The sequence below is a fragment of the Globicephala melas genome, chromosome 3 (genome assembly GCF_963455315.2).
Source record: "Globicephala melas chromosome 3, mGloMel1.2, whole genome shotgun sequence".
Taxonomy (NCBI): domain Eukaryota; kingdom Metazoa; phylum Chordata; class Mammalia; order Artiodactyla; family Delphinidae; genus Globicephala; species Globicephala melas.
The window spans coordinates 60,649,511-60,675,313 of record NC_083316.1 but is presented as its reverse complement, the minus strand read 5'-3'; the positions used below and the strand labels follow the sequence as shown (position 1 = coordinate 60,675,313).

Below are 25,803 nucleotides of genomic sequence, written 5' to 3'. Positions count from 1 at the left end.
TAAAATGTGCGTTATGTTTTAACATACCAAATATAATAAGCCCAAAATTACAGACAATTGTTTTTGTGATGAGGGAGTGAGTCCATTACGGGATATTTAAATACTGCAAAGGACTATATCGTATTTGAGAGGACGGAAATACAGTACACTTGAGACTTTGTTATAAAATTTGACTGCTAAACAAACATATTAAAAACAAGCTAAGGGTAACCACTAAAATAGAAGCATAACCTACAGTTTCTAAAACAGAGAAAATAAAAGGTAATTCTGAAAACTATGTCAACTTAACAAAAAGTAGAAATATGAGAAAAAGAAAAAGGGTAACAAATAGAAAATCAAGACTAATTGTATCAGTAATCACACTCAGTGTAACAAGATTACACTCACTTATTAAAGTCAGATTATCAGAATAGGTTTTAGAAAAATAAAACTATGTGCTCCTTATAAGAGGGATATTTAACATAAAGTTATAAATAAAACCGAAAATGAAAAGATAGAAAAAGATATACCAGGAAAATATTAACCAAAGAAAGCTTGTCCAGCCATATTACCAACAAATGAAATAGAAATTAAGGCAGAAGTTTAAAGAGGGACACTACATAATAATAAAAGGATCAGTCACCAAGAACATACAACAATCTAGAACTTGGATGTACATTAACATGACAGACTCAAAACATAAGAAAATATTAAGAAATATTGAGGATATTGACATATCCATTACAATAGAAACAGACACAAAAAATTAAGATAGAGATGATTTGAATAGCATCATTAATAAAGTTGAATTAATTTCACAGATATAGAAACCTGTATTCCAGAAATAGAGATACATCTTTTTTAAAGTTTTTGTGGAAAATTTCAAAACTGGCTACATTATTGGCTACCAAACAAGTTGCAACAAGTATGAAAGAATCAGGCATCAGGTAATTCAATGGAGCAAGGAATACACAGTCATTTCAACAAATGGAGCTGCTCATTCAACATGGAAGGAAAAAGAGCCTTGACCTCTTTATTCCACCATACATAAAAATGAACTTGAGATAGATTATAGATCTAAAATTAAAATTTAACAATAAAGTTTCTAGAAGAAAACGAGAAATAATCTTCAACCTGAGATTAAGGATTCATAGACCACAGAAAGTAATAACCATAAAAGGAGTGATAAATTAGACTATATCAAAACTAAAATTTTTGCTCAAAATCCAAGTTTGTGAAAATGAAGACAGGAGCCACACATTGGAAGAAAATATTTTCAAAATCTGATAAAGGACTTGGGACAAGAATAGATACAGAATTCCCACAACTCAGTAGTTTTTTAAAAGTCAACCCAACTAAAAATGGGCGGAAGACTTAACTAAACATTCACAGAAGATTTTAAAAATGGCCAATCAGCGAACAAAGAAGTGCTCACATTATTAGTCATGGAGAAATGCAAATTTAACTTACCGTAAGACAGAACTACTCACCTACTAGATGAGCTAAAATTAAGAGACTGAAACAAACATTACCAAGGATTTGAAGTAATAAGAACTCACATTGCTTGTAGGAGTGTAAAATGGTACAACCACTTTGAGAAAAGATCTGGATATATCTTATAAATAGTATCTAAACACACTATTGTTTTGAAGGTTCTAGCAGGACAATCAGGCTAACAAAATAAAAGGCATTCAGACTGGGAAGAAAGTAGTAATGTTATGATCCTGTATATAGAAAATCCTAAAGAATTCACACAAAACTGTAAAAGCTAATAAATGAGTTCAATCAATACACAAAAATAAATATATTTCTATACACTAGCAATGAACAACCCAAAACTGAAAGTAAGGAAACAATTCCATTTGTCATAGCATCAAAAAGAATAAAATATTTCAGGAATAAATTTAACAAAAATATAAAACACTACACTAAAAACTACAAGACATTGGTGAAAGAAGTTAAAGAAAATCTAAATAAATGGAAAGACATCTTATGTTAATGGATTGGAAGACAAAATGGTTAGCACAGTAATATTCCCAAATTGATCCACAGGTTTAATGCAATCACTATCAAAATCCCAGCTGGTCCCCCTCACTCCCCAAATTAACAAGCTGGTCCTGAAATTCATATGAAGATTCAAGGGACCCAGACAGCAAAAACAACCTTGAAAGATAAGGAAGTTGGGAGACTCACACTTCAAAGCTACAGAAATCAAGATAGTGTGGTACTGGCATAGGACAGACATGTATCAATGGAATAGAAATAAGAAGAAATAAACGCTCACAATCATGGTCAGTTGATTTTAGAAAAACATGCCAAGACAATTCAATGGGGAAAGAATATTCTTTTTAACAAATGCTGCTGCACAACTAGATATCCACATAACAAAAGAATGAAGCCCTACCTCACACCACATACAAAAGTTAAATCAAAATGGATCATAGAGCTAAATATAAGAGCTACAACTATAAAACTCTTAGAAGAAAACAAAGGAGTAACACTTTGTGACCTTAGATTAGGCGATAGATTCTTAGGTACGACACTAAATGATAAAGAAAAATTTCAGAATGATGCCTGCTGCCTGACACCTTTCAAATAAAGTTTAAAACATTCAAGACAAAGTAAATATTAATGGATACATGGGACTTCCCTGGTGGTCCAGTGGTTAAGAATCTGCCTTCCAATGCAGGGGACACGGGTTCAATCCCTGGTCAGGGAACTAAGATCCCACATGCCGCAGGGCAACTAAGCCTGCGTGCCACAACTACAGAGGCCGCGTGCTGCAACTACAGAGCCTACACGCCACAACTACAGAGCCCATGCACCACAACTAGAGAGCCCGTGCGCCACGACTACTGAGCCCGCACACTCTGAAGCCTGTGCACCACAACTAGAGAAGCCCGTGTACTGCAACGAAAGATCCCACGTGCTGCAACAAAAGATCCCGTGTGCTGCAACCAAGACCCAATGCAGCCAAAAATAAATAAATAATTTTTAAAAATGGATACATAAATATGTAGAAGAAATATACAAATACCTATCATAATCAATCTCCAAACAGTGGTTACTTTTAGGGAAGAGAGAGGAGGGCAAAGGGATAAATAGGGCTTAAAGTATCTGTAATCTCTTGTTTCTAAAAAGAACTCTGAGACAAATAGGACATCCTTGACAAAATAAATTTATCATGTTTGATAAAATAAAATTAGCATATTTCATAAAAGTGGATATGGGTATACACATGTACTTTTATGAGTATTTAAAATACTTTACAATTTAACAAATTATATTTTATAAAAATGAGACATCCTTGGGGACGTCCCTGGTGGTCCAGTGGTTAAGACTTTGCCTTCCAATGCAGGGGTTGCGGGTTTAATCCCTGGTCGGGGAGCTAAGATCCCACATGCCTCGCAGCCAAAAAACCAAAACATAAAACAGAAGCAGTATTGTAACAAATTCAATAAAGACTTTAAAAATGTTCCACATCAAAAAAAAAAAAAAAATCTCAAAAAAAAAAAAAAGATTTTAAGAATGAGATGCCCTTATCATGAGCATTCATTGCCAGTACAACACAGGGTGAAAAATGAAGGTAAATTAAAGTAACTGATCTAAAACCACACTAATCCCAAGAAAAATTCTGGAAATTACTTTGGGAATAAATACTGATATCAGAACCTTTGTCACTGCCTTTATTCAAAATGGACTACAAAGTCCATGCCCCCAGAATGAATACTGGAATTTTCCACTTGTTTGTATTCTATATAAATAGTTGTGGCTTATGTTTATTTTAATAAATTCTCTCTTCCTCTCTCTCTCTGCTCCTAAATTTGTTTTCATCCAATTTTCCCAAGCTTAAATCTCTTGTTTTTTTCCTTTCCCTAGATTTGCATTTCCTTTTCCGAGCAACAGTAAATTATTTTCTTTTCCAACCGCTCTTAAATCAAACAGTACATTTCTTTGGTTGGTTTTTCACTTTCATCTACATGTTAATTGGTTTATTTACATCTTCTCTACATCTTCACTCGTCCAAAGTACAGCACAAGTTTCCAGGTGCTAACAAGCTACAGTTTTACAAGGAGGAAGGTGGCTCATCTAGGTCTACGAGGAAGATGCAGATGCAGATGAGGACTTAACAAACACTTCTCACACCTATTTCCTCACAGGGCACACAGGAAGCTGGAGGGGTGGTGGGGAGGACATGGGTACTGCTGATGTTGGAGGGTGGTCAAGGCTGCAGGCGCTGGCCCCTTCTCTCCCTGGAACAGGAGCCTTGGTGCTTCAGAGCCCAGTAGGCTGCCTGCCTCTAGTCACACAGGACAACAGTTACCATCACTGAGCACCTTCTACTGCCAGGCAGTGTCCCAAGCACCTGATGCTATTTCCTTGAGCTCATAACTTCCTAAGAGAGAGACATTACCGTCTCCACTTTACAGACAAGGCACTGGGTAGAGAAGTGAAGCAATACATGCAAGGTCACAGAGCTGGTAAAGGCAGAGCCAGGATTCCCACCCAGCCGTGGCTCGTGGCAAAGCCCTGCCCTTTACCACACACGGCTTCTTCCCTTTCCAGCTGCGGAAGCAGCATGTAGAACAGACGCGTTTTTTGGTGAAGAATTGTTCTCCCTCACGACCTACCATGCAATCGCTCTACCTATTATATTATTTATACTCAAAATGGGGCAATATTTGTCTTCAAGAAAGCAATCTGATTCCTCGTTTGACATTAATAAAAACAAGCCTTTGCACACAGGCATATACACACACACCACGTATGGATATGCGGGCATGCACGTCAGGGCAAGGATGGCCATCTGCTGTATATGAAAGAGCCCCTCGCGTAGTGCTTCTATAACCACTTGCTCTGCAAACCAAGTCCCTACAGAGGAACGGAGGTGTACCTGGATAGGATCCTGCGTCAGTCTCATGGGCCCGATGCGTACCTCTGCAGAAGAGACCTGCTAAAACAAACAAACAAAAACAGCACATGAGATGTGTCAAGTCATAAACTACAGGAATTGACAAATTCTTCCTTACACTGGATATTATGTCATGCCCCTTTGCAGCTAAATAAAAGGATCCAATTTATTGACATGGAGACAGTTTATAAAATATCACATACAGTACAATTCTGGTTTTGTAAAAGAAGGTATACATTTATGTGCATTGAAATGTCTGGGAGGATATATCCTCAAGGCTAAGTGGTAGGATTTCAGGTTATTTTTACCTTAAGTGCATGGATTTTTATAATAAGCACATATTATTCTTTACTCTCTCTTTATGGGAGAAAACAACTCAATAATTATTTACTGAGCACCTACTATTCTGGGCATGATACCAGGCTGTTATTATTCCGAAATTTCCAAAGAGTAAAAATTCCTCTCATATGTGGAAGCTAAAGCATTTTGATGGTTTAAGAGTGTTCCTATACTTAGATCTTTTTTTATCTTCATGTTTTAGTATGAGGAATAAACAGCTTACTTTTACCCGTGTTGACCATGACTAAATTATTCATTTCAGTTGTACCTCCTCAAATAAACTGAGTAACCTCACACCAGGACCACAGGAAGCTGAACTCTGTCCCATAACTCTAGGAATGAGCTTAGGTGTTCACTGGCCAACACCATCTAACTGCCTTTGGCTGCAAGCAGAGAGAAAATTTTTCTCTTTATTTTTAATTACTTTACTTGGATTTCTAAAAATAACTTTTCTCTAGGCAATCGGATTGAAGGTCTTGGCCTCACCTCCATGGATCCAGGTTTGTTTTTCTGTAAGAGGCTGCAATCATTTTGCCTCTACTTAGCAGCTTATCCTGCATTCAACACACTAGGTTGGCCCCCATGAGACAGACAGGACAGCTTCAGCAAGCATCGGAGTTCACAGGACCAGAGACATTTCAGTGACCCAAGGGTCAGAGGAGGCTTTATCAGTTAAACAAGAAAGGCAGAACTTTCTTTACATTAGACTCGAAGACTACTAATTTCCGTTTCTCCTTTCTTGCCCTTTAACTGCAGGTGGGCATGGTGTGAAGCTTTTCCGAAACATAACCACGAGTTGCCGATGTCCTTTTCCTCTGTCAGGCGGATTCCTCCAGCCCGCTCTGCGGTGAGCTCTCAGGAGAGCAAAGCTGGGCTCTCCTGCCCTGCTTGGGGAAGCAGCCTCCCCACGGTGAGTCCTTCCAGCAGGGCTGGAATGACTCCTTGGGTCCCTGAGCCTGTGGACCTGCGACAAGTCCCTTCAGTGTTGCACTGCGGTCCTCAGGCCTAAGTGACACACTCCAGTTGCTTTTCTCTAAGCAAAACAATGCCCCGTGAGGGGTCTGTACTGATACGTGCACAGCCCCAAGAATTCCCCTGGAAGGAGAACGTCACCAGGTCTCCTGCATCACTGGGACTCTGGCCCCCACACAGCTTCACCCTAAAAGCAGTTTTTATAGTCTGAAATAGACACCCTCCCTCAAAACCAGTGCAACCGCCAGAATTCTGCTACAAAGTTAACGACTGAGAAGTGAAACCAGTTTGGTTCAGAAAGAGAAATGTGACTGAAAATCTGAGGTATCTTTGTGCTCTCTGGTCTCTCCTGGCAGAGTGCCTGCACCACCCACAGAAGCCCCTGCGACAGGGCCTCCTGCACTTTCTCCAGCAAAACTGGCCCTGCACAGGGGCACCCAGGGACAGAAGACAAATGAAACAAGAAATCAATAAAAGTTTAAAAGCAATCAAATAAAAAGTGGCTCGCTTTGGAAGGCTAATGGACTGGGGCAAGGGCAGAGACTGCCCCCAAAGTGATAATTCCCTCCTAACTGATGCATTCCTGTGTACTTTGAAGGAACGAACGTATGCACGACGTTGTTAAACAGGCCATGTTCAACTCTGCCAGCAAAGCCGCTGATGACTGCGGGGGCCCTCCTGTCTCCAGCCCTGTGCTAGGCACTCTCACACGAGCGACCCTGGCAGGAGGAAAGCAACAGGCACGGAGTGACGGCATGCAGTTTTAGAAGCAAGCCTCAATCTAGAAGATCCTTCTCCTGCTGACAGACAGGAAACACCCTCCAACTTTCCCCTGCAGCACAAGAGTTCCCTGCCCTCATCCAGCATTTTAACCTCCTCCGGACCCACGTCAGCAGGAAGCTGCCACCTGAGGCAGAGCCCAGGAGAGGAACTGCAAGGTCGCTGAGCTCTCTCCAAGACCCTGGCCTCTGCCATCCCCCCCCAGCCCCACGTCCCTGTGCTGCCTCCCAGAGAGCACAGGTCAACTTCACCACCAGCCTGGGAGCCTCGGTTTCCCAGCTCCCCTAGTCCTGACCTACACGTCACTTCTTGTCTCTTGGTGTGCCTTCTCCTTCTTGGTCTGCGCTCCAGTCATCAGACTTTGGCTTCTGTGTCCAACAGAGGTCAACTATCCCAGTAGAACTGGAACCTCTCCTCCTGGCCTATGAGGGATGGCCCAAGGCCTGACCAGCAGCAGGTATGGGCACAGACAGCAGCAGCGGCCTGCAGAGTTCTCCTTCTAACATGGGAGTCTTATTGCCTGCATTTCACCCATTTCTAAGAGAACAAATTATGAACAGAAACAGGAGACTGTTTACTGATGTCTGTGTAGTCAAGCCAAGATCCTCTACTACAAAGAGTGAACTTTGAGCAACTGCAGATACACAGATCCTCAATTAGTGTGTTAGCTCTGATTCCAGGATGCGACCACATTTGCCAAGGACACAGAAGCAAGAAGGAGGTGGGGTCATAGGTATTACAATTCCAGCTCTGGAGAGGAGAGGAGGATAAGTTGAGAGTGTGAAGAGAGACACGCTTCCTAGTGACTCCGACCCTCATGGCTCTCTCCAGCAGCCAAATGAGGAAGCACTGCTGGCTGACAGTGCAGTTTCAACTGTCCAACATTAATAGTGTGTCGAATATTTATGTGTACACACATGTGTGTGCATGGTCACCTACGCACACACACATACATATATACATGTAGCAGGGTCACCAATTCACACTCAGATGAGTTGGCTCTTCAGGAAAAAAGAAATGTCCTATTTTGTATCATTTACTGATTCTACGGTGTAAATACTTTCACCTTGGCTGATCTCAAGGTAGAAACCTAGGTCCCTGAACATGCAACTGGGAGTATATCTTTTCATTCTGAGAGGGTCTATGAGAGGCAAACTCATTCAGACTTGTTTGATAGGCAAATTTCTATCACTTGCTTTTGTTTGAGAATTCAGTGAGATATAGAATTCTGATCGATAGACATTTCCCCTCAGACTTTGAGGTTGAGAGAAAGGAGACCATCTTTCTGGTTTTGAAGGTGGGGAGATCAAGGAAGGCTTTATGAAGACGAGTGGGTCATGGATGGGAAGAAGAAGAGACTGGGCTGGGAGAGGAAATTCCAGGCATAGGAAACAACAGAAGCAAAGGCACAGAGGCAAGAATGCAAAGATGCTCGTCGGGGAGAAGACAGGAATCTAGAGAAGGTAGATTACAGAGCATGAAAGGGAAGACTAGGTTGTGGTCAGTTCCTTAGAGGATTCTGGAAAGGAAATCCCTTTTGATTCTGTAGGTACCAACCACATTGCAGGTTTTTGAGCAGAGGATTAACAAGATCAGATTTATGACTCAGGGAGAAAAACCATTTGGTTTGCCTACTTTCTGGATAGTCAAGAACAGAAATTTTGCAAAAACAAAACAAAGACACTGCTATGAGTAGAACTACAGCAGTGAAAGCAAGTGGGTAAAATACACCACAACAATCAAGGAAAAAAAAAATTACACCTCCCCCCCACCCGCCAGCTTGGTTTCATATCCAAGGAGAGGGAACTCCAAGATGAAAACCAGCTGGTGCAGGGTAACCAGATGAAAGAGACTAAGTCTTGAGAGAAATCACAGCAGTTCAGGCAGCTGGTCCACCTATAACTGCAGCATACTCTCTGGTGGTGGTGGCCACAGCTCTCGGTAGCTTCAGGAATTGTGCTAAATAACTTGGACTCCGGTTTTAGAGCTTCCCTCAGATATGAAGGTGGTGAGAATTCAGGCAAAGTGACTGAGCTGGAAGGCCTTCCTCCTGCATCTGCTCAGCAGAGCTGACTCGGGCTTGGAGGGCCGCTCAAGAGCCCCCCACTCTCTGAAGGCTGTCCAGGTCCAGTTGCACCCAGACAGGACTCACCACTCTCCCTGCTCAGTACTCCTCCTGTGTGCTTCTTAGCATTTACTTTACTACCCACTTAAATATCTTTCCCCTGGGCAAGGTTGTGAGTGTCCTGAGGGACACAGATACTGTCTTTTTCACTCTTTTGTCCGCAGCCTCTAGAAGGTGCTCAGTAAATGCTGGTGCTCAATAAAGAAATGGAATTGAATTAAACGGCCTAAGATCACACAGATTTTAAGTAACAGACTCAGGACTGAGACTTCATTTTTCCCGACTCCCAGTGCACTGCTCTTTCATTATGCTCCAAATTTTAAAGCATTCATTCTGACTGCACTCCCCATATTTCTCTTATGGGTTTCTGGACTCTATTCCAATTTTGCAGATGGATTCAGCACCTGGCAATCTCTGCTCACACCCTAGTAGTCTGTGCTGCTGCGAACAGGGCTGCCACCAGAAGGAAAAGTTCTGTATGTGTGTGTCTCTCTCTGTCGGGGTGGGTAGGGAGTTGCCATAACTTCTACCTTCCAAAAACAAGCTCAGAGACTGAATCCTCCCCACTTCAACAATTCCTTGGGAATCCATTACTCCCCACCACCTGCAGTACTGAGTGTTCACACCCAGGTGTATACACACGCACAGCTCAGGGCCAAACCAACTTCACTTCATGAAAGGGGTACCCCATTGTAAAGATCATTCTTATTTTTAAATATCCTTAACCAACCCTGACTGCTGCCCTGTTGGCTCTGATTTTAAAACAGTAGTTATGTCTCTCAAGGGGTCCCCTGTCTACCCTCCATTCCCAGGCCAAACTACTTTCTTTATTCCTCTGAGCTCTGGGTAAGCAAAGGTGGTATTTGACTTGTCCCTTTTAAATAAGCCCACGCCTGCCCCCTGGCTTCTGGTCAGAAAGGCACCAGCAGTGCAGCCTCCACGTGCCCCACCATGAGGCTGCTGGGCATCGCTGCTCCAGACTGGGAACCACTGACTCGTCCTGCCTCACCTCCCAGGCCCACTGTCCACCGAGCACCCAGAATGCTTCCTTCCTCCTCCTGTGTCTGAACAGCCACAGGCCCCAGCGGTCAGCTCTGACCTCACACCAGCCTCCAGCCTTCACCTCACTTTGATTCTCGCCATGTTCCACTGCCCCCTGGACCTTTCAGAGCCCAACAGGTGGTCCCAATCCTCCCCTCCCCTTCCTGCTTCCAATTATCTTACCTAGAAGTTCTCAACCTGGGCTTCTTATTAGAATTACCTGAAGAACTTGTTAATTATATTAATGCTTGGGTCCTACTTCAAACCAAGAGAACTGGTATCTCTAAGGTGCAACCGGGGTTGAGAACCACTAGTCCATTCTTTGAGCAGACATGTCTATTGTCAACTTCAGACGCTATTACATATTCATTTATGCAACAGATATCAACGGAGCACTTACCTGGTGGAAGTCACCAAAACCCACCCCGACTCAACCATCATACCTGAACCCTGATACCCACAGGATTTTTTCCAGATAAACCACTCCAGAAACCCAAGATGATCATTTAGGCAAGAGGAAGATACAGTCCTTCACATTTGATGAGTTATTCCCCCCAAACAGTATCCCTAAACTAGAATCAAAATAAAAATTTTTATAGTCTTTTTTGTTACATACACACACATTATATATATGGAAGATTACTCATAGTCATGAGATGCTCACAGTGGGCGACAGATCTACCAACTCCGTGTTTTATGCTCTGCTGGTTAGAATATTAATTTGGCAGCATGAGGTTTTATCACAAAAATACAGACATATAAATGTCTACTCATCAAAATATACAACCATAAAAGAAAAGATCACTTTGACTTTAAATTTTAAAACTCCTATTCACCAAAAGCAAAAGCAAAAAACACTATAATAAAAGGGAAAAAAAAGGTAGGTGCTAGCCCAAGAAATGACATCTACAGTATAGGAAACCAGCAAGTATTGGTAACCAGAACATAACAAAATCCTTAAAAACAATAAAAAGACAACCAGAAAGAAAGCTGGGCAAAAGATGTGAAAAAGAAATTCACAGAATAGGAAATATCTGTATGAAGAGACGCTCAATATTTAGTCATCAGGAATATAAAAATTTCAAATTACAATGAGATACCATGTCACAACCAGCTGTTTTTTGATCAACAGAACAGTAGAATTAAGAAGTCAAACACTACCTAGCATGGGCAAGAAGTAGACCCACAGGAACTCGTACATTGTTGCTGGGAGTGTAAATTGGCTCAGCCACTTTGAAAACGTTCTGGGGATTTCTAGTAAAGATGAAGTTTCCGTACGACCTACAATCCACCTCCTAGGTGAATGGACCCCTGGGGTAGATGAGGAAGCACTTACAAGAACAATTGGAGCAGATTTAGAACCAAGATTTGGAAACAGCCTTATCCACAATCCATTAACATCCATCACCAAAAAAATTTATATCAAGGAATATCCATACAACGGAAATTATACAACAATGAAAATGAAACAACTCGAGCTACCCATTCCAAATGGACGAATCTCACAAACATCAAGTAAAAAAAATAAGTCTCAGAAGAACACACACCTTAGAGGTTTTAAAGTATTTAAAATAATATTGAATATAGTTTAAGAGTATATTATAACGGTACAAAGAAATGCATATAAATTCCCTATGGAGGCAAGTGGTCCTCCTGGTGGAGAAAGAGATGTATTCAAGGGCTTCAAGTATTGTTCATCGTTGATTTTTTTTTTTTTAAGCAGTGACTACTGAGTCCATGGGTGTTTACTGGATTATACGTTACGGTTTGTTGATATCTTAAATATCACAAAATAAATTTACGATATATTTAGTTTTATGGGAAAAGCCTATTTCCTATTTTGGGGTTCACATTAATTAGCAAGTAGTCACTATATAAATATTCTACATATACTTTTTTTTTTCCCCCCAGTAAGGTCTTTATTTGGTAAAATAAGATGCTGTATTTAAAATTCCTCAGAATACAGAGTTTCCCTGAAACTTGGTAAAATGAAACCCTAGGAAATGGGGCTGGGACTCGGGGGACCTTGCTCAAGGTAACTAATTGCTCTGTGCCCCAGTAAGACAAGAGGGGATTGAGGACCCAGCCCCCGATGTGCATGATCCCATGTAACAGGCACAGCAAACCCACAAACTTAACGCTAAAGAAGTTAAAGCTCCAGAAAGGTTACTCAACTCACCTGAGGGCAGGAGTTGAGATTTAAGCCCAGACCTGCCTTTCTTGGAAGGAAGGCCATGTTCTTATTTACATATTAACTTATATCTTGATTTGTTCCAGAAAGGTCTTAAGATGGTACACAAAGAGACTCTAAGTAAAAGTTGTAAAAAACTTACACATAAGATGTGGAAGATCTAGCTGAGCTTGGGGAAGGTGACGCAAGTAGGGAGATCAGTACATACCACGTGTGTCACAGCCGCGCAGTCAGAGCCAGTGAAAGCAAGATGCGACCCAGAGGCGCCCCGAGGCGCTGGACCAGATGCCGTGATGGGCTTTCCAGCACGGTGTCTTATGATGCCCCCTGCCCTCTCCCATTCTCTACTGTCGCTGTTGGGGACAAGGCTGTTCTTTCTTAAGAAGTATTGTCATTACACTCAGTGACTCTTACTGGGCGAGTGGAGAAGAGGATGATATATCCCACCATGTCTGGAAAACACCACAGTGACAAAGGACAGATCCACCCTCTGGTTAGCGCTGAAATGGTAATTAAAAATAAACTTAAAAATAAAGGGCTTCCCTGGTGGCGCAGTGGTTAAGAATCCACCTGCTAATGCTGGGGAAACGAGTTCAAGCCCTGGTCTTGGAAGATCCCACATGCAGTGGAGCAACTAAGCCCATGAGCCACAACTACTGAGCCCATGAGCCACAACTACTGAGCCCGCATGCCACAACTACTGAAGCCCGTGCGCCTAGAGCCTGTGCTCCACAACAAGAGAAGCCACCACAATGAGAGGCCTGCATACCACAATGAAGAGTAGCCCCTGCTTGTCACAACTAGAAGAAAGCCTGCATGCAGCAATGAAGACCCAAAGCAGCCAAAAAATAAATAAATTTATTTTAAAAAAATAAATAAAAGGCAGAAGACATCCAAGATGCCAACAGACCCATGCACAGAAAATGTGGCCAGCATAGTCTAATGGAGAAACCATCCCACTCCCCATAAATATCAGAAGAAAGAGAGAAATTATTTAAGCACTGGAGTCATTTCATCTACAGCCATCAGAAAAGAACTGTCTGGAACAGACCATGTGTTAAAATGGGGGCGGGGGGAAGGTCTAGAATACAATCCATGAAATGGTGAGTGCACCTGAAGGAGGCTAGCACAAGAAAGCCCTAGAGAGAATTAGCTTTGGGCGGGGGAAACCCTAATTGCACTTCAATATTATGATTATGTCAAAAAGCTTTACATCATACATGCCACGCAAGAATCAAGGCATCAAGCTTTCATTAACCTAGCAACTCAGCTGCAGTGTCACTGGGCCAGGCATGTATGTCAACATAACCATTCCCAGATTCCAAAGGTCAAACCCAGGGCGTGACCTGGAGAACAGAAGAATTTAAAGGCAATTGAAAAACGTGACATCCCTCAACTAACTTCCTTCCTTTTATTGGGAATATTGCTGATAATAGAAACAGCTAGATGACTTCAACCACTCAAAATTACATTGTGTAACAGAGGATGAGCAAAGAATGTCGATCTCTGATTATTCAGAAGGCAATTACCCGGACTGTGGAAAAACCCAAGCATTTCTGATGCCCTTCCACCCTGCTATATGCCTTCTCCTTTAACATTAAATGAAGATGGGACAAAGTGGGGAGGGATGATATTCAAATCCGTCAGTTCTGTTACATGGTCAGCAGTTCTGGTAAATAGATTTGATGGGCAAGAAAACAGAAACCACCTGCTGAAAATGAGTTTTAGAGATATCCTGTGGATTTCAATTATCTATGCTGCCTCTGTCCTCGGTTTTATCACTGAAAAGCTAGAACCGCCTTAGAGAACCAGTAGCCAAATGCCTTCCCTGTTTGACTCCAGGAGAATCTCACACTAGGGCCCGGGTGACCCTGAAGCAACACTGGATTTTTAGCCACAGCTGGCACCACACCAGAACTGAACCACGCTCGCTTTCCTGACTCTGGCGTATCGAGGCCACTCACACTGGGTGAACTGTCACCGTCAGACCCTGAGTCCATGGACTGTGTGGACGTAAGGGGTGATGAATCCGCGTGGAATGTTGACTCCACTTAAAAGCTAATCCCATTTCAACGAATCCCACGTAAAAGTAACAAACTCATGAGCAGTAACCCGCAAAATGCAAATGCCCACTTTTTTGAAAAGGAATTTTACTTAGCTGGCAAAAACAATGATTTCCAAACAGTTATTCATCATATGCACAGTTCCCATCCTAAAGACGTAAAACCTAAGTGAAGCACTATACAATTAGAACCTCAACATTTTTAGAAGCTTAGCATATGGACAGCCGCCCCCGACACCAGCAGGGCATACCTTGAAGGTCCCCCCACTCCCCACCCCCGAGCCCTGTGCCCCTCCCCTTTATCTAATGAAGGTGCACACGTTGGGGGCAGGTCTCTGGGTCTCTGTGCTTGGCCCTCTGGGTCCACCGTGGCTTCCGTGAAAAGCCAAGGTGTCAACACCCCACAACCTTACTTCTTTTTTAAAAAATAGTATTTTTTTGGGCTTCCCTGGTGGTGCAGTGGCTGGGAGTCTGCCTGCCGATGCAGGGGACACGGGTTCGTGCCCCGGTCCGGGAGGATCCCACATGCCGCGGAGAGGCTGGGCCCGTGAGCAATGGCTGCTGGGCCTTCGCGTCCAGAGCCTGTGCTCCGCAATGGGAGAAACCACAACAGTAAGAGGCCCGCGTACCACAAAAAAAAAAAAAAAAAAGTGTTTTTTAAGAGTTAGGGAGGAGGACAGGGGAGCACCGTGAGGGTGGAAGTGGCCTGTTTATGGGCGTGTGGCTGAGCTGAGGAAGGGCGCCTAGGGCAGCATCCTCCTCCTTCTCCCAGAAACCCAGAGAGTCAGAAAGGGGTAGCCAGTGAATGTGTCCACTGGGGAGGAAAACACCCAGAGAGCTCCCAAACACAGCAAAAGATTACTTAAGTCCACAAAGACCATTTTCTGTTCAATCAAAGTACATTTCTTTAAAAAGGTGGTTCCAACTCACAACCTATCTTGGATTCCCGCACATGTCCCTCTTCTCTTGGCTGGAGAACGGGCTGAATAACACACTCTTGTCTGACAGTGGAATGGAAGCGAAAGGCTCCCTTTTGTTCTTGCTCTAAAGCTCCGCCCACTTGCGTCTTCTGATGAACCTCTGCGTACTCAAGGCATTAAATACCTTCATCTGAGAACACAGCGCTCTGCAAACAATTCAATAATGGTAAGAAATAAGCCAGAGGTACCTGCAGGGTGCTATGGGAACTCAGGCAAGATGCATTAAGCTCCCTCTGGGAACTCATGCAAATTTCCAAGAGATCACAGGAAAGCTCAATGATGAAGGAGGAGTGAGGCTGAGGCAGGTGAAAACCATGGAAGGGACATTTCTGGCCTACGGAATACCACGAGGAAAGGCAAAGAACAGAGTTCCTGTGGACAGCCCCGCGCAGTGTGGGTCTGGGGATGGGGATGGTGAGGCTGACCAGGGAGGAAGGGGCCGGCTAGCAGCTTTGCCCTGGTGAGAAGCTTAGGCTTACGGTAGCACTGCTGGATCAGTATTGAGCTGGAACATTCTGGCTGAAGTGTGGATAGATTAAGTGTGGATAGACTGGAAGACCAGAGACCAGAAAGGAGCTGCCGCTGCAATGATCCGGGCCTGTGGTTCTCAAAGTGTGGTCCCTGAACCAGCAGCAGCAGCAGCACTGGAACTTACTAGAAATGGAAACCCTCAGGCCCATCCCAGACCTGCTGAGTCAGAAACCCTGGGGGGTGGGAGCAGCAATGTGTGAGCGGATCGGCCCTCCAGGTGACTGCAATGCTCGCTAAAATTTGAGAACAACTGGTAAAGACAAGAGTTGATGGGCGCCTGCGCTAGGAGCAGCCTGGGGGGTAGAAGAGGACGAGTTCGAGGCTAACACAGGGCATAAAATCAACTGAGACACGTGTGGGCAATGGAGGATAAAGAGAGGAAGTTCAAGGATTTGGGTTTGAGTGACTGGTTGGAGCTGTCAAGAATACAAGAGGCCAAGCAGGCTTATGAGGGCTGATGAGTTACGTGCTGGACGTGCAGAGTTTGAGATGCCTCTGGGCCATGCAACTTGTCAGGCTGTGGGATATATGAGTAGGAAGCTCAGAGGAGAGGCAGTGAAAACCATGCCACCACTCGGAGCACGAAACCAAAGACAGAGCTCTGGAGACCCCAGTATCAGAGGGCTGAGGAGAGGCAGGAAAGTCCACAGAAGCCCCAGAAGAAGGAAAAAGAGAAGGAAAAGGAAAACAAGCTGGTTCTCCCAGAACCTCTGGTACTGCCACAGGGCACAGCTAAGTAGGTTTTGTTCTCCTACCTTAATATTAGGGTATCTACTTATATAACTCACCATCATCAGTAAGAGTAAACCAATATTTGATCATCTCAAGAGATGCCTAGATGGCATTTTGATAAAGTTCAACATTCTTTTTTTTTTTTTTTTTGCGGTACGCGGGCCTCTCACTGCTGTGGCCTCTCCCGTTGCGGAGCACAGGCTCTGGACACACAGGCTCAGCGGCCATGGCTCATGGGCCCAGCCGCTCCGCGGCATGTGGGATCTTCCCGGACCAGGGCATGAACCCGAGTCCCCTGCATCGGCAGGCGGACTCCCAACCACTGCGCCACCAGGGAAGCCCTCAACATTCATTTTAAAAATTTCTTTCTTGATAGCCTCCCCTATATCTACTCCTTCCTTCTCTCTTCCCAGGGTTCACTGACTGACTCCTGTTTGGGGAGCTATGTGGTTCTAAAGAAAAAATGTGAATTTATATGAATATGGCGAAGCATTTGACTTCCCTGGCTACAGTGACTGGCTAGAGGTAGTTAAGTGACTTAGGCTGGTCCAATCAAAGTTTTAGCACAGGATTTTGCTAGGAATGCTGACAAAAGGCTGTTTTCTCTCTCTCAGTATCTCTCTCTCTCTCTCTCTCTCAGTGTCTCTCCTTCTCCCTCTTTCTCTCCCTCTCGCTTAATTCTCCCTGGTTGTCAAAAAAAAATTTCTTGAACAAATGTTTGCTGACTTCCCACTATATTCCAGTCACTGGGGGAAAAAATTGCTCATTACTAAACAAGTAAATACACAGCTCAATTTGGATTGAACTCAGACTCCCTGACTTCAGAGCCTGTGCTTTCACGTAAGATATCATACACCAGACTACCTGAGTGTCATCAAAGAAGACTGAAATAAATGGAATGATATGTGCCTTCCCGGATGGGAAGTCAGTATTTAAAAAGTGTCGTCTCCCCTAAATCAATATATTAATTACTATAGATATCCTGACACCAACTTTAATTTGTAAAATTCTCAAATCCATGTAGAAGAATAAATGGCAGCAACTGGCTAACAAAATTATGAAGGAAGAGTTATTTTGCTCTGCAAGATGTACCGATAGACTCCAAAGATACAACTACCAAAACAGTGTGGTTCTAGCAGAGAGGTCAATGAAAGGTAACAGAAAGCTTAGGAACACACACACACAAGAATATATATATATATATATATATATATATATATATATATATGAACATATATGTATATTTTCTCAGTTCCTAGGCTTTCTGTTACCTTTCATTGACCTCTCTGCTACAACCATGCTGTTTTAGAAATATGATTTTAGTAAATAGTAAAAGTGTCATTTTATATTAGTGGGGGAAAAGTTGATAATTCAGTAATTTCAAGAACGATAGTATAATTGGTTAACATGTGGGAAAAAATCAAGTTAGCTCCATGCATCATGACATATATCCAAATTACTTCCAGACAGATTAAACTTTTAAATTAAAAAAACCCATGAGAATATTGACAAAATATGTAAGGGAACACTTATATCATTCAAGGGCCTGGAAGGTTTTGCTAAGAATAACATCAAAGACATAAACACTGAAGGAATGATTGTTAGAGTTTTTACTAATAAATATATAAAAAGCATAATAAATATAAAAATACCAAAAAAAGAAAAAATAGTAGTAATATATGATGGAAAAGGAGTTGGCATCCTTATAAGAGTTTGTAAAAACTCTAATAAGACAATTAGAAAAAAGGCAAGTATCCCAATTAAAAATGTGACAGTACAGAAAGGACAGGCAATTCATAAAACAAACACACGAAAATAGGCTGTAAAAATTATGCAGCAATGCTCAGTCTCTCTGGCAATCCAAAACAATTTTTTTGGATTGATTACAAAACTAGATTCCACTTCTACTCATCAAATTCCAAAGATTTTGCAATGATAAACCCCAGTTGCTGTTAAAGGTCTGGGGAAATCAGTATTTTCCTTTCTGGAGGGAGAGAAAAACTGTCCCAGTGACTCTTATCCCATAACACACACCAAATGCCTTCCTGGATCTGGGTACCTTAAAATTTTTGGAGACTCTTTAAATTGCTGTCCTCTTTCCTCTGTTTATACATCTACCATAATACAGGCATACCTCATTTTACTGCACTTCACTTCACTGTGCTTCGCAGATATTGTTTTGTTTTGTTTTGTTTTTTACAAATTGAAGGTTTGTGCCAGCCCTGCATTGTCAGATAATGATTAGTATTTTTTAGCAATAAAGTATTTTTGATTAAGCTATGTACTTTGTTTTTTAAGACATAATGCTATTGCACACTTAACAGACTACAGTATAGTCTAAACTCTTTTTGTTGTTGTTTTGTTTTGTTTTGTTTTTTTGCGGTACGCGGGCCTCTCGCTGCTGTGGCCTCTCCCGTTGCGGAGCACAGGCTCCGGACGCGCAGGCTCAGCGGCCATGGCTCACGGGCCTAGCCGCTCCACAGCATGTGGGATCCTCCTGGACCGGGGCACGAACCCGTGTCCCCTGCATCGGCAGGCGGACTCTCAACCACTGTGCCACCAGGGAAGCCCTAGTCTAAACTTTTTACACAACTTTAATAGGCACTGGGAAACAAAAAAATTTGAGTGACTCTATTGCGATATTCGCTTTATTGAAATGGTCTGGACAGGAATCTGCAATATATCAGAGGTATGCCTGTATTTATCATGTTATAATTTTGTCACCATAACCACAAACTGTTGAGGGCAAGAGGACCCTAGGAGACAAATGCCAACTCCATCCAACCACAGTCAGAGAACCAGTAAATGATCAGCTGCGACAGGATGCATTCCAGCACCCAACGCCCAAATCCATCTGCTACAACCAAAACTCACAGATATTTGGTGACTGGGTGTTTAATACATCATTAAAAAGCTGAAGAAGCCCTTGGTAAATGGAAGATTACTTTGCTCCTTGGCACAAAATGTGGGCTTCTGGAGAACGAAAGCTGCCAGCGTTGCTGTTCATTTTTCAGTGGAATTCCTTTTCCCCGTATGTAACTAAGGGGTAATAACACATGCCTCTTGGAGAGGGCAGATGTCGGCTCTGCACTATTCATAGATGTACCTCCAGTGCTTGGCACATCAGGCAGGTGGTAAACGATACACATCATTAAGATCATTTCTCATTCATTCTTTTGAAAAATCCTTACGGAGCCCCACAGTAAGCCAGAAACGAAACATTTGTAATCTAACTTAATAAGCTGGATCATCATAACATAAGCTCTTTCTCTAGCTTGCATCAAAATGTATTCCCACATGTGAACTGCTTACATGAAAACACAAATGTCTACTTCTATATTAGCTAACTTTACCACCCCTGTTCCCCCAATATCACAGAAAACCAAGAACTGCTTTACATTCTCACTTTCATTATTACAACATAGTCTCCTAGATATTGACCTCCTGAAGGATGATTTCCAACAATTTGCGAATTGGAAGGCTTCCAAGGGGTCTTCTTTAACTCTTTCATTTTACAGACTGCCAAATAAGGCCTAAGAGGGTACTGTTATGTTCAAGGTCGTACACAAGTCAGATGTCAAAGTGGGATAAAATCAAGGTCTCCAAGCTGCCAGGCCAATGATACTTCCACCCTGCCCCCACTGCTGCTTCCTGGTAGTCACCAAAATGCTTTCCCTTCAGAAACAGAAGCACAGAACACCACATTTGCAGGCCTTTTAAAGAGAAGATGTTGGGGCTTCCCTGGTGGTGCCGATGCAGGGGACACGGGTTCATGCCCCGGTCGGGGAAGATCCCACATGCCGCGGAGAGGCTAGGCCCGTGAGCCATGGCCGCTGAGCCTGCGCGTCCGGAGCCTGTGCTCCGCAACGGGAGAGACCACAACAGTGAGAGGCCCGTGTACCACAAAAAAAAAAAAAAAAGGTGTTGGAATAGATTAACTTGTGGTCAGCTTTATCTCTAATTCCCTACCTCATGATTCTGCTTATAATTTAACATAAGGACTTATAAATATATACCATGTGCTTCAGAGAATGGCAGATAAACCACAAAAGTTAAAAGCCTTTGTTAGAAATTCTGAAAGAGATTCTGACTTATTTTTAAATAAAGGGGCTAATCATGAGTTCAAAAATTTCCTCAAATGCCCCATTTTATCATTTTCCTCTATATCTTCTTCTCCAAAGCCTTTTGCAGAACCTGACGTAATATATATATCCAGCCATGAAAGAAGGCAGACTAATTAAGCAGTCTCTGAAGCCACTGTACCAGAAGATATGTCTTTCAGTGTGGACTTACCTATTAGTCAAAGAAAAGATATAAGTGGCAATGTAAAAATCTAGAGGAAAAACTAAAGCAATGAAGGAGGGTAGGGGAAAGTGAGTAAGAGGTGACCCTTGTATACGGTTAGGTAAATCAAGGACAATTTCCATAAACTAAGAAGGATCCTCTGGACCACTGAGCTGTCTTGCTAAAGCTGAGATGGAGGTATGGGTCCTTGAGTAATAATAAACAATAATAGGAGGGGGCTTCCCTGGTGGCGCAGTGGTTGAGAATCCGCCTGCCAATGCAGGGGACATGGGTACGAGCCCTGGTCCGGGAAGATCCCACAAGCCATGGAGCAACTAAGTCCGTGTGCCACAACTATTGAGCCTGCACTCTAGAGGCTGCCAGCCACAGCTACGGAAGCCCGTGCTCCGCAATAAGAGAAGCCACCGTGAATGAGAAGCCCGCGCACCGCAACGAAGAGTAGCCCCTGCTCACCACAACTAGAGAAAGCCCACGTGCAGCAACAAAGACCCAACGCAGCCAAAAATAAATAAATAAATTTATTTAAAAAATAAACTATTTAAAAATAAACCACTTACATAATGTAAAAGATATGCAAAAAACTTGTATTCTCATCAATAATCTATCCATACTTTTATTATTAAAACACATTTAAATGACATGGAATTTAATAAATTCCTAGTCTGGGAGAGTGTAGTGTTTATCTGGCTTCCTGATGCTGCAGGCCCAGCTTGGATAGCTCTGCGGCAGGCACGTCCTGCAAAGGAACCCACAGTGAGCATTTTCTAAGGTCAGTCTACAAGTTTAGGTCCTAATTCTCATGACACATCCCTTTGCTTGGCATTTTACGGTTCCACCAATTGGGGATTCAGAACAGGCTGATCCAGGAAGCCTTCTGAGGAAGCGTGGCTCTCCTGCCACATCTGGCTCCTGCCTCTGGCTACCAGGCAGAGTTCTCGATTTCTAACTTTCCTGAGTCTGCTGGACCTTGCCCCACCGGCACTCAGAATTTGCTGTCAGGGAAGATGACTCACAGCCTAACAGCCTTTCCCCAAACTCCAGTTGCTACTGTACCAGCGAGGGTTGCCAGCACGGCCTCCTAAATGGAAGCAAAAGGCCCCAGAGAGTCCCAGGGCCGCCAGAGCAGGGCAGCCTCTCAGGAGCACAGGGTGTGAGAATGCCCTCCAGGGCTCTCTCCTGTCTGACTTCTAGCCAGGAATGCTTAATGACATATCATGACAGGACCTGCAAACAAATTCAAACTCAGCCAGCAGTGGCTGACTGCCAGCTCTATTCCTGTCCAAAGGGCAGGTGACAGCCAGGCTACCTGGAGGAGTAGGGGCTCTTCTCACAGTCAGTCAGTCATTTGGTCCTGGAGCTCCTGGTGTCCTTCTGGGAGAGAGTGGAAGAGTTCTTCCTGCCTGTCCCTTCTTGGGAAGATACATCCCAGAGCCTGGAGGGGAAAGGAAGGAAGCTGGGACTACAGGGCCAGGCTAGGGCGCTGGCTCTGCCACGTGGCTGGTGCTTGCGGGGAGGAGACGTGCTTGTAGCCCACATCTCAGGGTCTGCCGCTGTCCAAGGGCAGCCTGGCGTAGGGGTGAGAACTCCAACTGTGGAGCCACACTGCCTGGGACTGCGTGCAGCTCCCCCATCTACTCGCCGAGGGACCTTGGGCAATTAACTATCTAACCTCCTTAAGGTTCTATTTCTTCATCTCCAAGTTGGATGCCACAGAATCTCTTGGGTTGTCACAAGTATTAAATGGGCTAATCTACAAAGTCCTTAGCAGAATATCTAAAACGCAAATTACCCAATAATTATTAGCTGCCACACCAGTGCCCCCAGACTCTGAAAACCTCAGACCCTAGAAATGATTCCACCCGGTAGATGGCCCAGTGTGTATGGGGGAGGGGAGGAGGTACACAGCAGAAGGAAAACATACAGTGGGTCAGATGACAATGACACGAATCCCCAAATCTGGAGATGGTGAATAACGTCCTCCAAAGAAATCCAGGTCCTCATCCCTGGAACCTGTGAATGTTATTATATGGCAAAAGAGTCTTTGCAGATGTGATTAAGATAAAGATCTTGGGCTTCCCTCGTGGCGCAGTGGTTGAGAGTCCGCCTGCCGATGCAGGGGACACGGGTTCGTGCTCCGGTCCGGGAAGATCCCACATGCCGCGGAGCGGCTGGGCCCGTGAGCCATGGCCGCTGAGCCTGCGCGTCCGGAGCCTGTGCTCCGCAACGGGAGAGGCCACAGCAGTGAGAGGCCCGCGTACCACAAAAAAAAAAAAAAAAAAAAAAAAGATAAATCTGGAGGTGGGGAGATTAGTTTGGATATCAGGGCAGGCCAGAATGTAATCACAAGTGTTTTCCTAAGAAGGAGATTTGACCACAGAAAAGGAAAAGGCAATATGGCAATGAAAAGCAGAGGTTAACGGGGCCACAAGCTAAAGAATGCTGGCAGTCACAGAAGCTGGATAAGGCAAGAATGAATTCTCCCCTAGAGCATCCAGAAGGAACCCGCTCTGCCAATGCCTAGATTTTACTCTGCAAGACTAATTTCGGACCTTCTGGCTTCCAGAACTCTAAGAGAATAAAGTTCTGTTGTTTTAACCCACTAAATGTGTAGTAATTTGTTACAGCAGCAATAAGAAACTGGTAAGTTATCTTGGAATCCTGCCAACGACTGTACATCCAGACAGCAGAATGGAGGCCTAGGGGGAGAATACCAGTAAGACCCTCTCAGTGCCACAGCATATCAGTCAGGGCTCAGGGCTGAGCTCTAGGACCCAGAGAAAACAGGAAGAAACCAGGAGCTGAGGCAGGGACCAAGCCTCAAGGGCAGAGCTGTGATGGAGGACAGCAAGGGACTGGCATTCCTCCACACCCAAGCATTCCACACACAGGCTGACGGCAGCAGGCACCAGTCCAGACCTTGGCAGGAGGACCTGCACCCACACATGTACTGCCAGCCTCAATCAGGGTGAGCTCTGGGCCAGCTTCTCAAAGTGTCCTCTGCAGGCTGGTACTGGTCTGTAAACTGTTACTCAACAGCAATGAGATAAGGACAGAAAATTGAGAATAAGTGCTTAGAAACTTAGAGCAATTTGGCATTGCCTTGACATTTTTGGAAATGTAGTTTTATTGCTGTTGAATCTTCTCATAAAATATTCTGGCTTGCGTTTTATATGCCTTTTTTAAAAAGTCATTTTTCTAGTAATCCATTTTGATTGCATTTTATGAGTACTTGTTTGAAATAAATTGGAAATTACACACACACACACACACACACACACACACACACACACTCATAACATTGGTTGTTTACCACCAATAGGGCTCTGGAGGACCACAGTGCAGGTGGCAGGGAGGAGGCTTCTGGACACCCAGGTGTGATCTGCCAGCTTTTCCAGCAGAGGGATTGCATATGACTGCCTGAAACACGAAGGCCAGGTGCCTAGAGGGCAATATGATGCACGGGCTCCATGGCGAGCGCTTCGGCACCCTGCTTAACACCCGATCACCTGCCCTGCCACAGCCTTAGGGATGGTCCCATCTATCAGATGATAAAAAGCATGAAGTATAAGGCTCTCAAGGGCATGCCTTTCCTCACCACCGCTTTCCTGCTTAATTAGGCGTTTCCAGTTTATCTGCACTTCCTCAGCGCATAACAACCCAGAGCCGGGATGCATGCTGGGTGGCAGGGTAAAGGGTGCCCAGTGGGAGATACTGCTACCCATAACCCAGAAAGGGGAAGTTTACTACCCATGCTGTACAAGCAGTGCCCACGCTGCTCATGGACAGTACAGAAGGCTGTTCTGCATTCTTTTTCTCACTCGTGCCTCCAGAAAACCCCATGAGACTAAGATTGTCACTCTTGCTTTACCGAAAACCCAAAGTGGGCTCAGAGAGGCATGTACAGGGTAATGAGTCAAGCGCAGGCTTTGGAAGTCAGACCTGTATTCAATTCTCATCACTAACCAGCAGGGTAACCTTGCAGTTACTTAACTTTCTGGGCTTGAGTTTGCATATTTGTAAAATATGGATACTAATACCTTCATCACAGGGTTCTCATAATTAAGTAGTTAGAGCAATGTCTGGAAAACACCTGACACTTAGCACCTACCTGGCCCAAAGTTCCCAATAAACACTGACTTTAAAAAAGGGGGGGGAGGGGAGACGGGAGCCACAGCTAAGGCATGAAAAAGCTCTAAGGACAGGGATTAAAAGAACATAACATCAAGAACATCAAGAAGGAAAAATATAGAGTAAAATAAAAGTAACTGACATGAGAATAGCAACTGTGGCTCAAGTCATGCACCACGTTTTGTAATGCAATTTAAAAAATTATCCTGTTTACAATCAAATCATCAAAGAGCTGGAAATTCAGACTTAAGCTCGTTTATTTTTTTTTGACCCTCCTGAATCTAAATTCCCTCTTCTTATTTTTATTACATATACACACTCATCAGAGCTCCACACAATCAACAGTATTTAGCGAAATGTGACATTAAAATATAATTACGGATGGAACAAAAACAATTTAAGAAAGCAATTAAAATGATTTCACAAGCTGGAGTACATTTGTTTGATTTCAGATGTTTACAGTAATCAAAGTACAGAACCAAGCACTGTCACGGTCAAGAGTAACAGAAGCCACACACTTCTTATCTTCATATTATGTATTTCAGGGCGTGCGTATTTCATACTCTGTATGAATGGGGCAGTTTTTGAAGTACCGACTTAAATTAAACACGTATTTATTGGAAAGAGAGAAATTAAAATGATGACGATTGATCCTACACTGTTTTCAGTATTAATATGCCAAACTATCTATTCAAATATTTGAAAAGCTTCTCTCTCTTTAAAATA

At 43.5% G+C, this 25,803-nt stretch overlaps 1 protein-coding gene across 8 annotated transcripts in view; it reads right to left on the bottom strand.

Moving 5' to 3' along the window:
* PDE8B (phosphodiesterase 8B) overlaps positions 1-25,803 on the bottom strand; it is a 378,976-nt gene that overhangs the window by 144,233 nt on the left and 208,940 nt on the right. For 4 of the 8 annotated variants that reach the window (XM_030846195.3, XM_060295911.1, XM_060295909.2 and 1 more), the window contains one exon: positions 4,874-4,933. In XM_030846195.3, coding sequence (XP_030702055.1) covers positions 4,874-4,933 — 60 coding nt within the window. The remainder of the gene's footprint in view (positions 1-4,873; positions 4,934-25,803) is intronic. The other 4 variants (XM_060295913.1, XM_060295912.1, XM_060295914.1 and 1 more) reach the window with 1 other exon arrangement.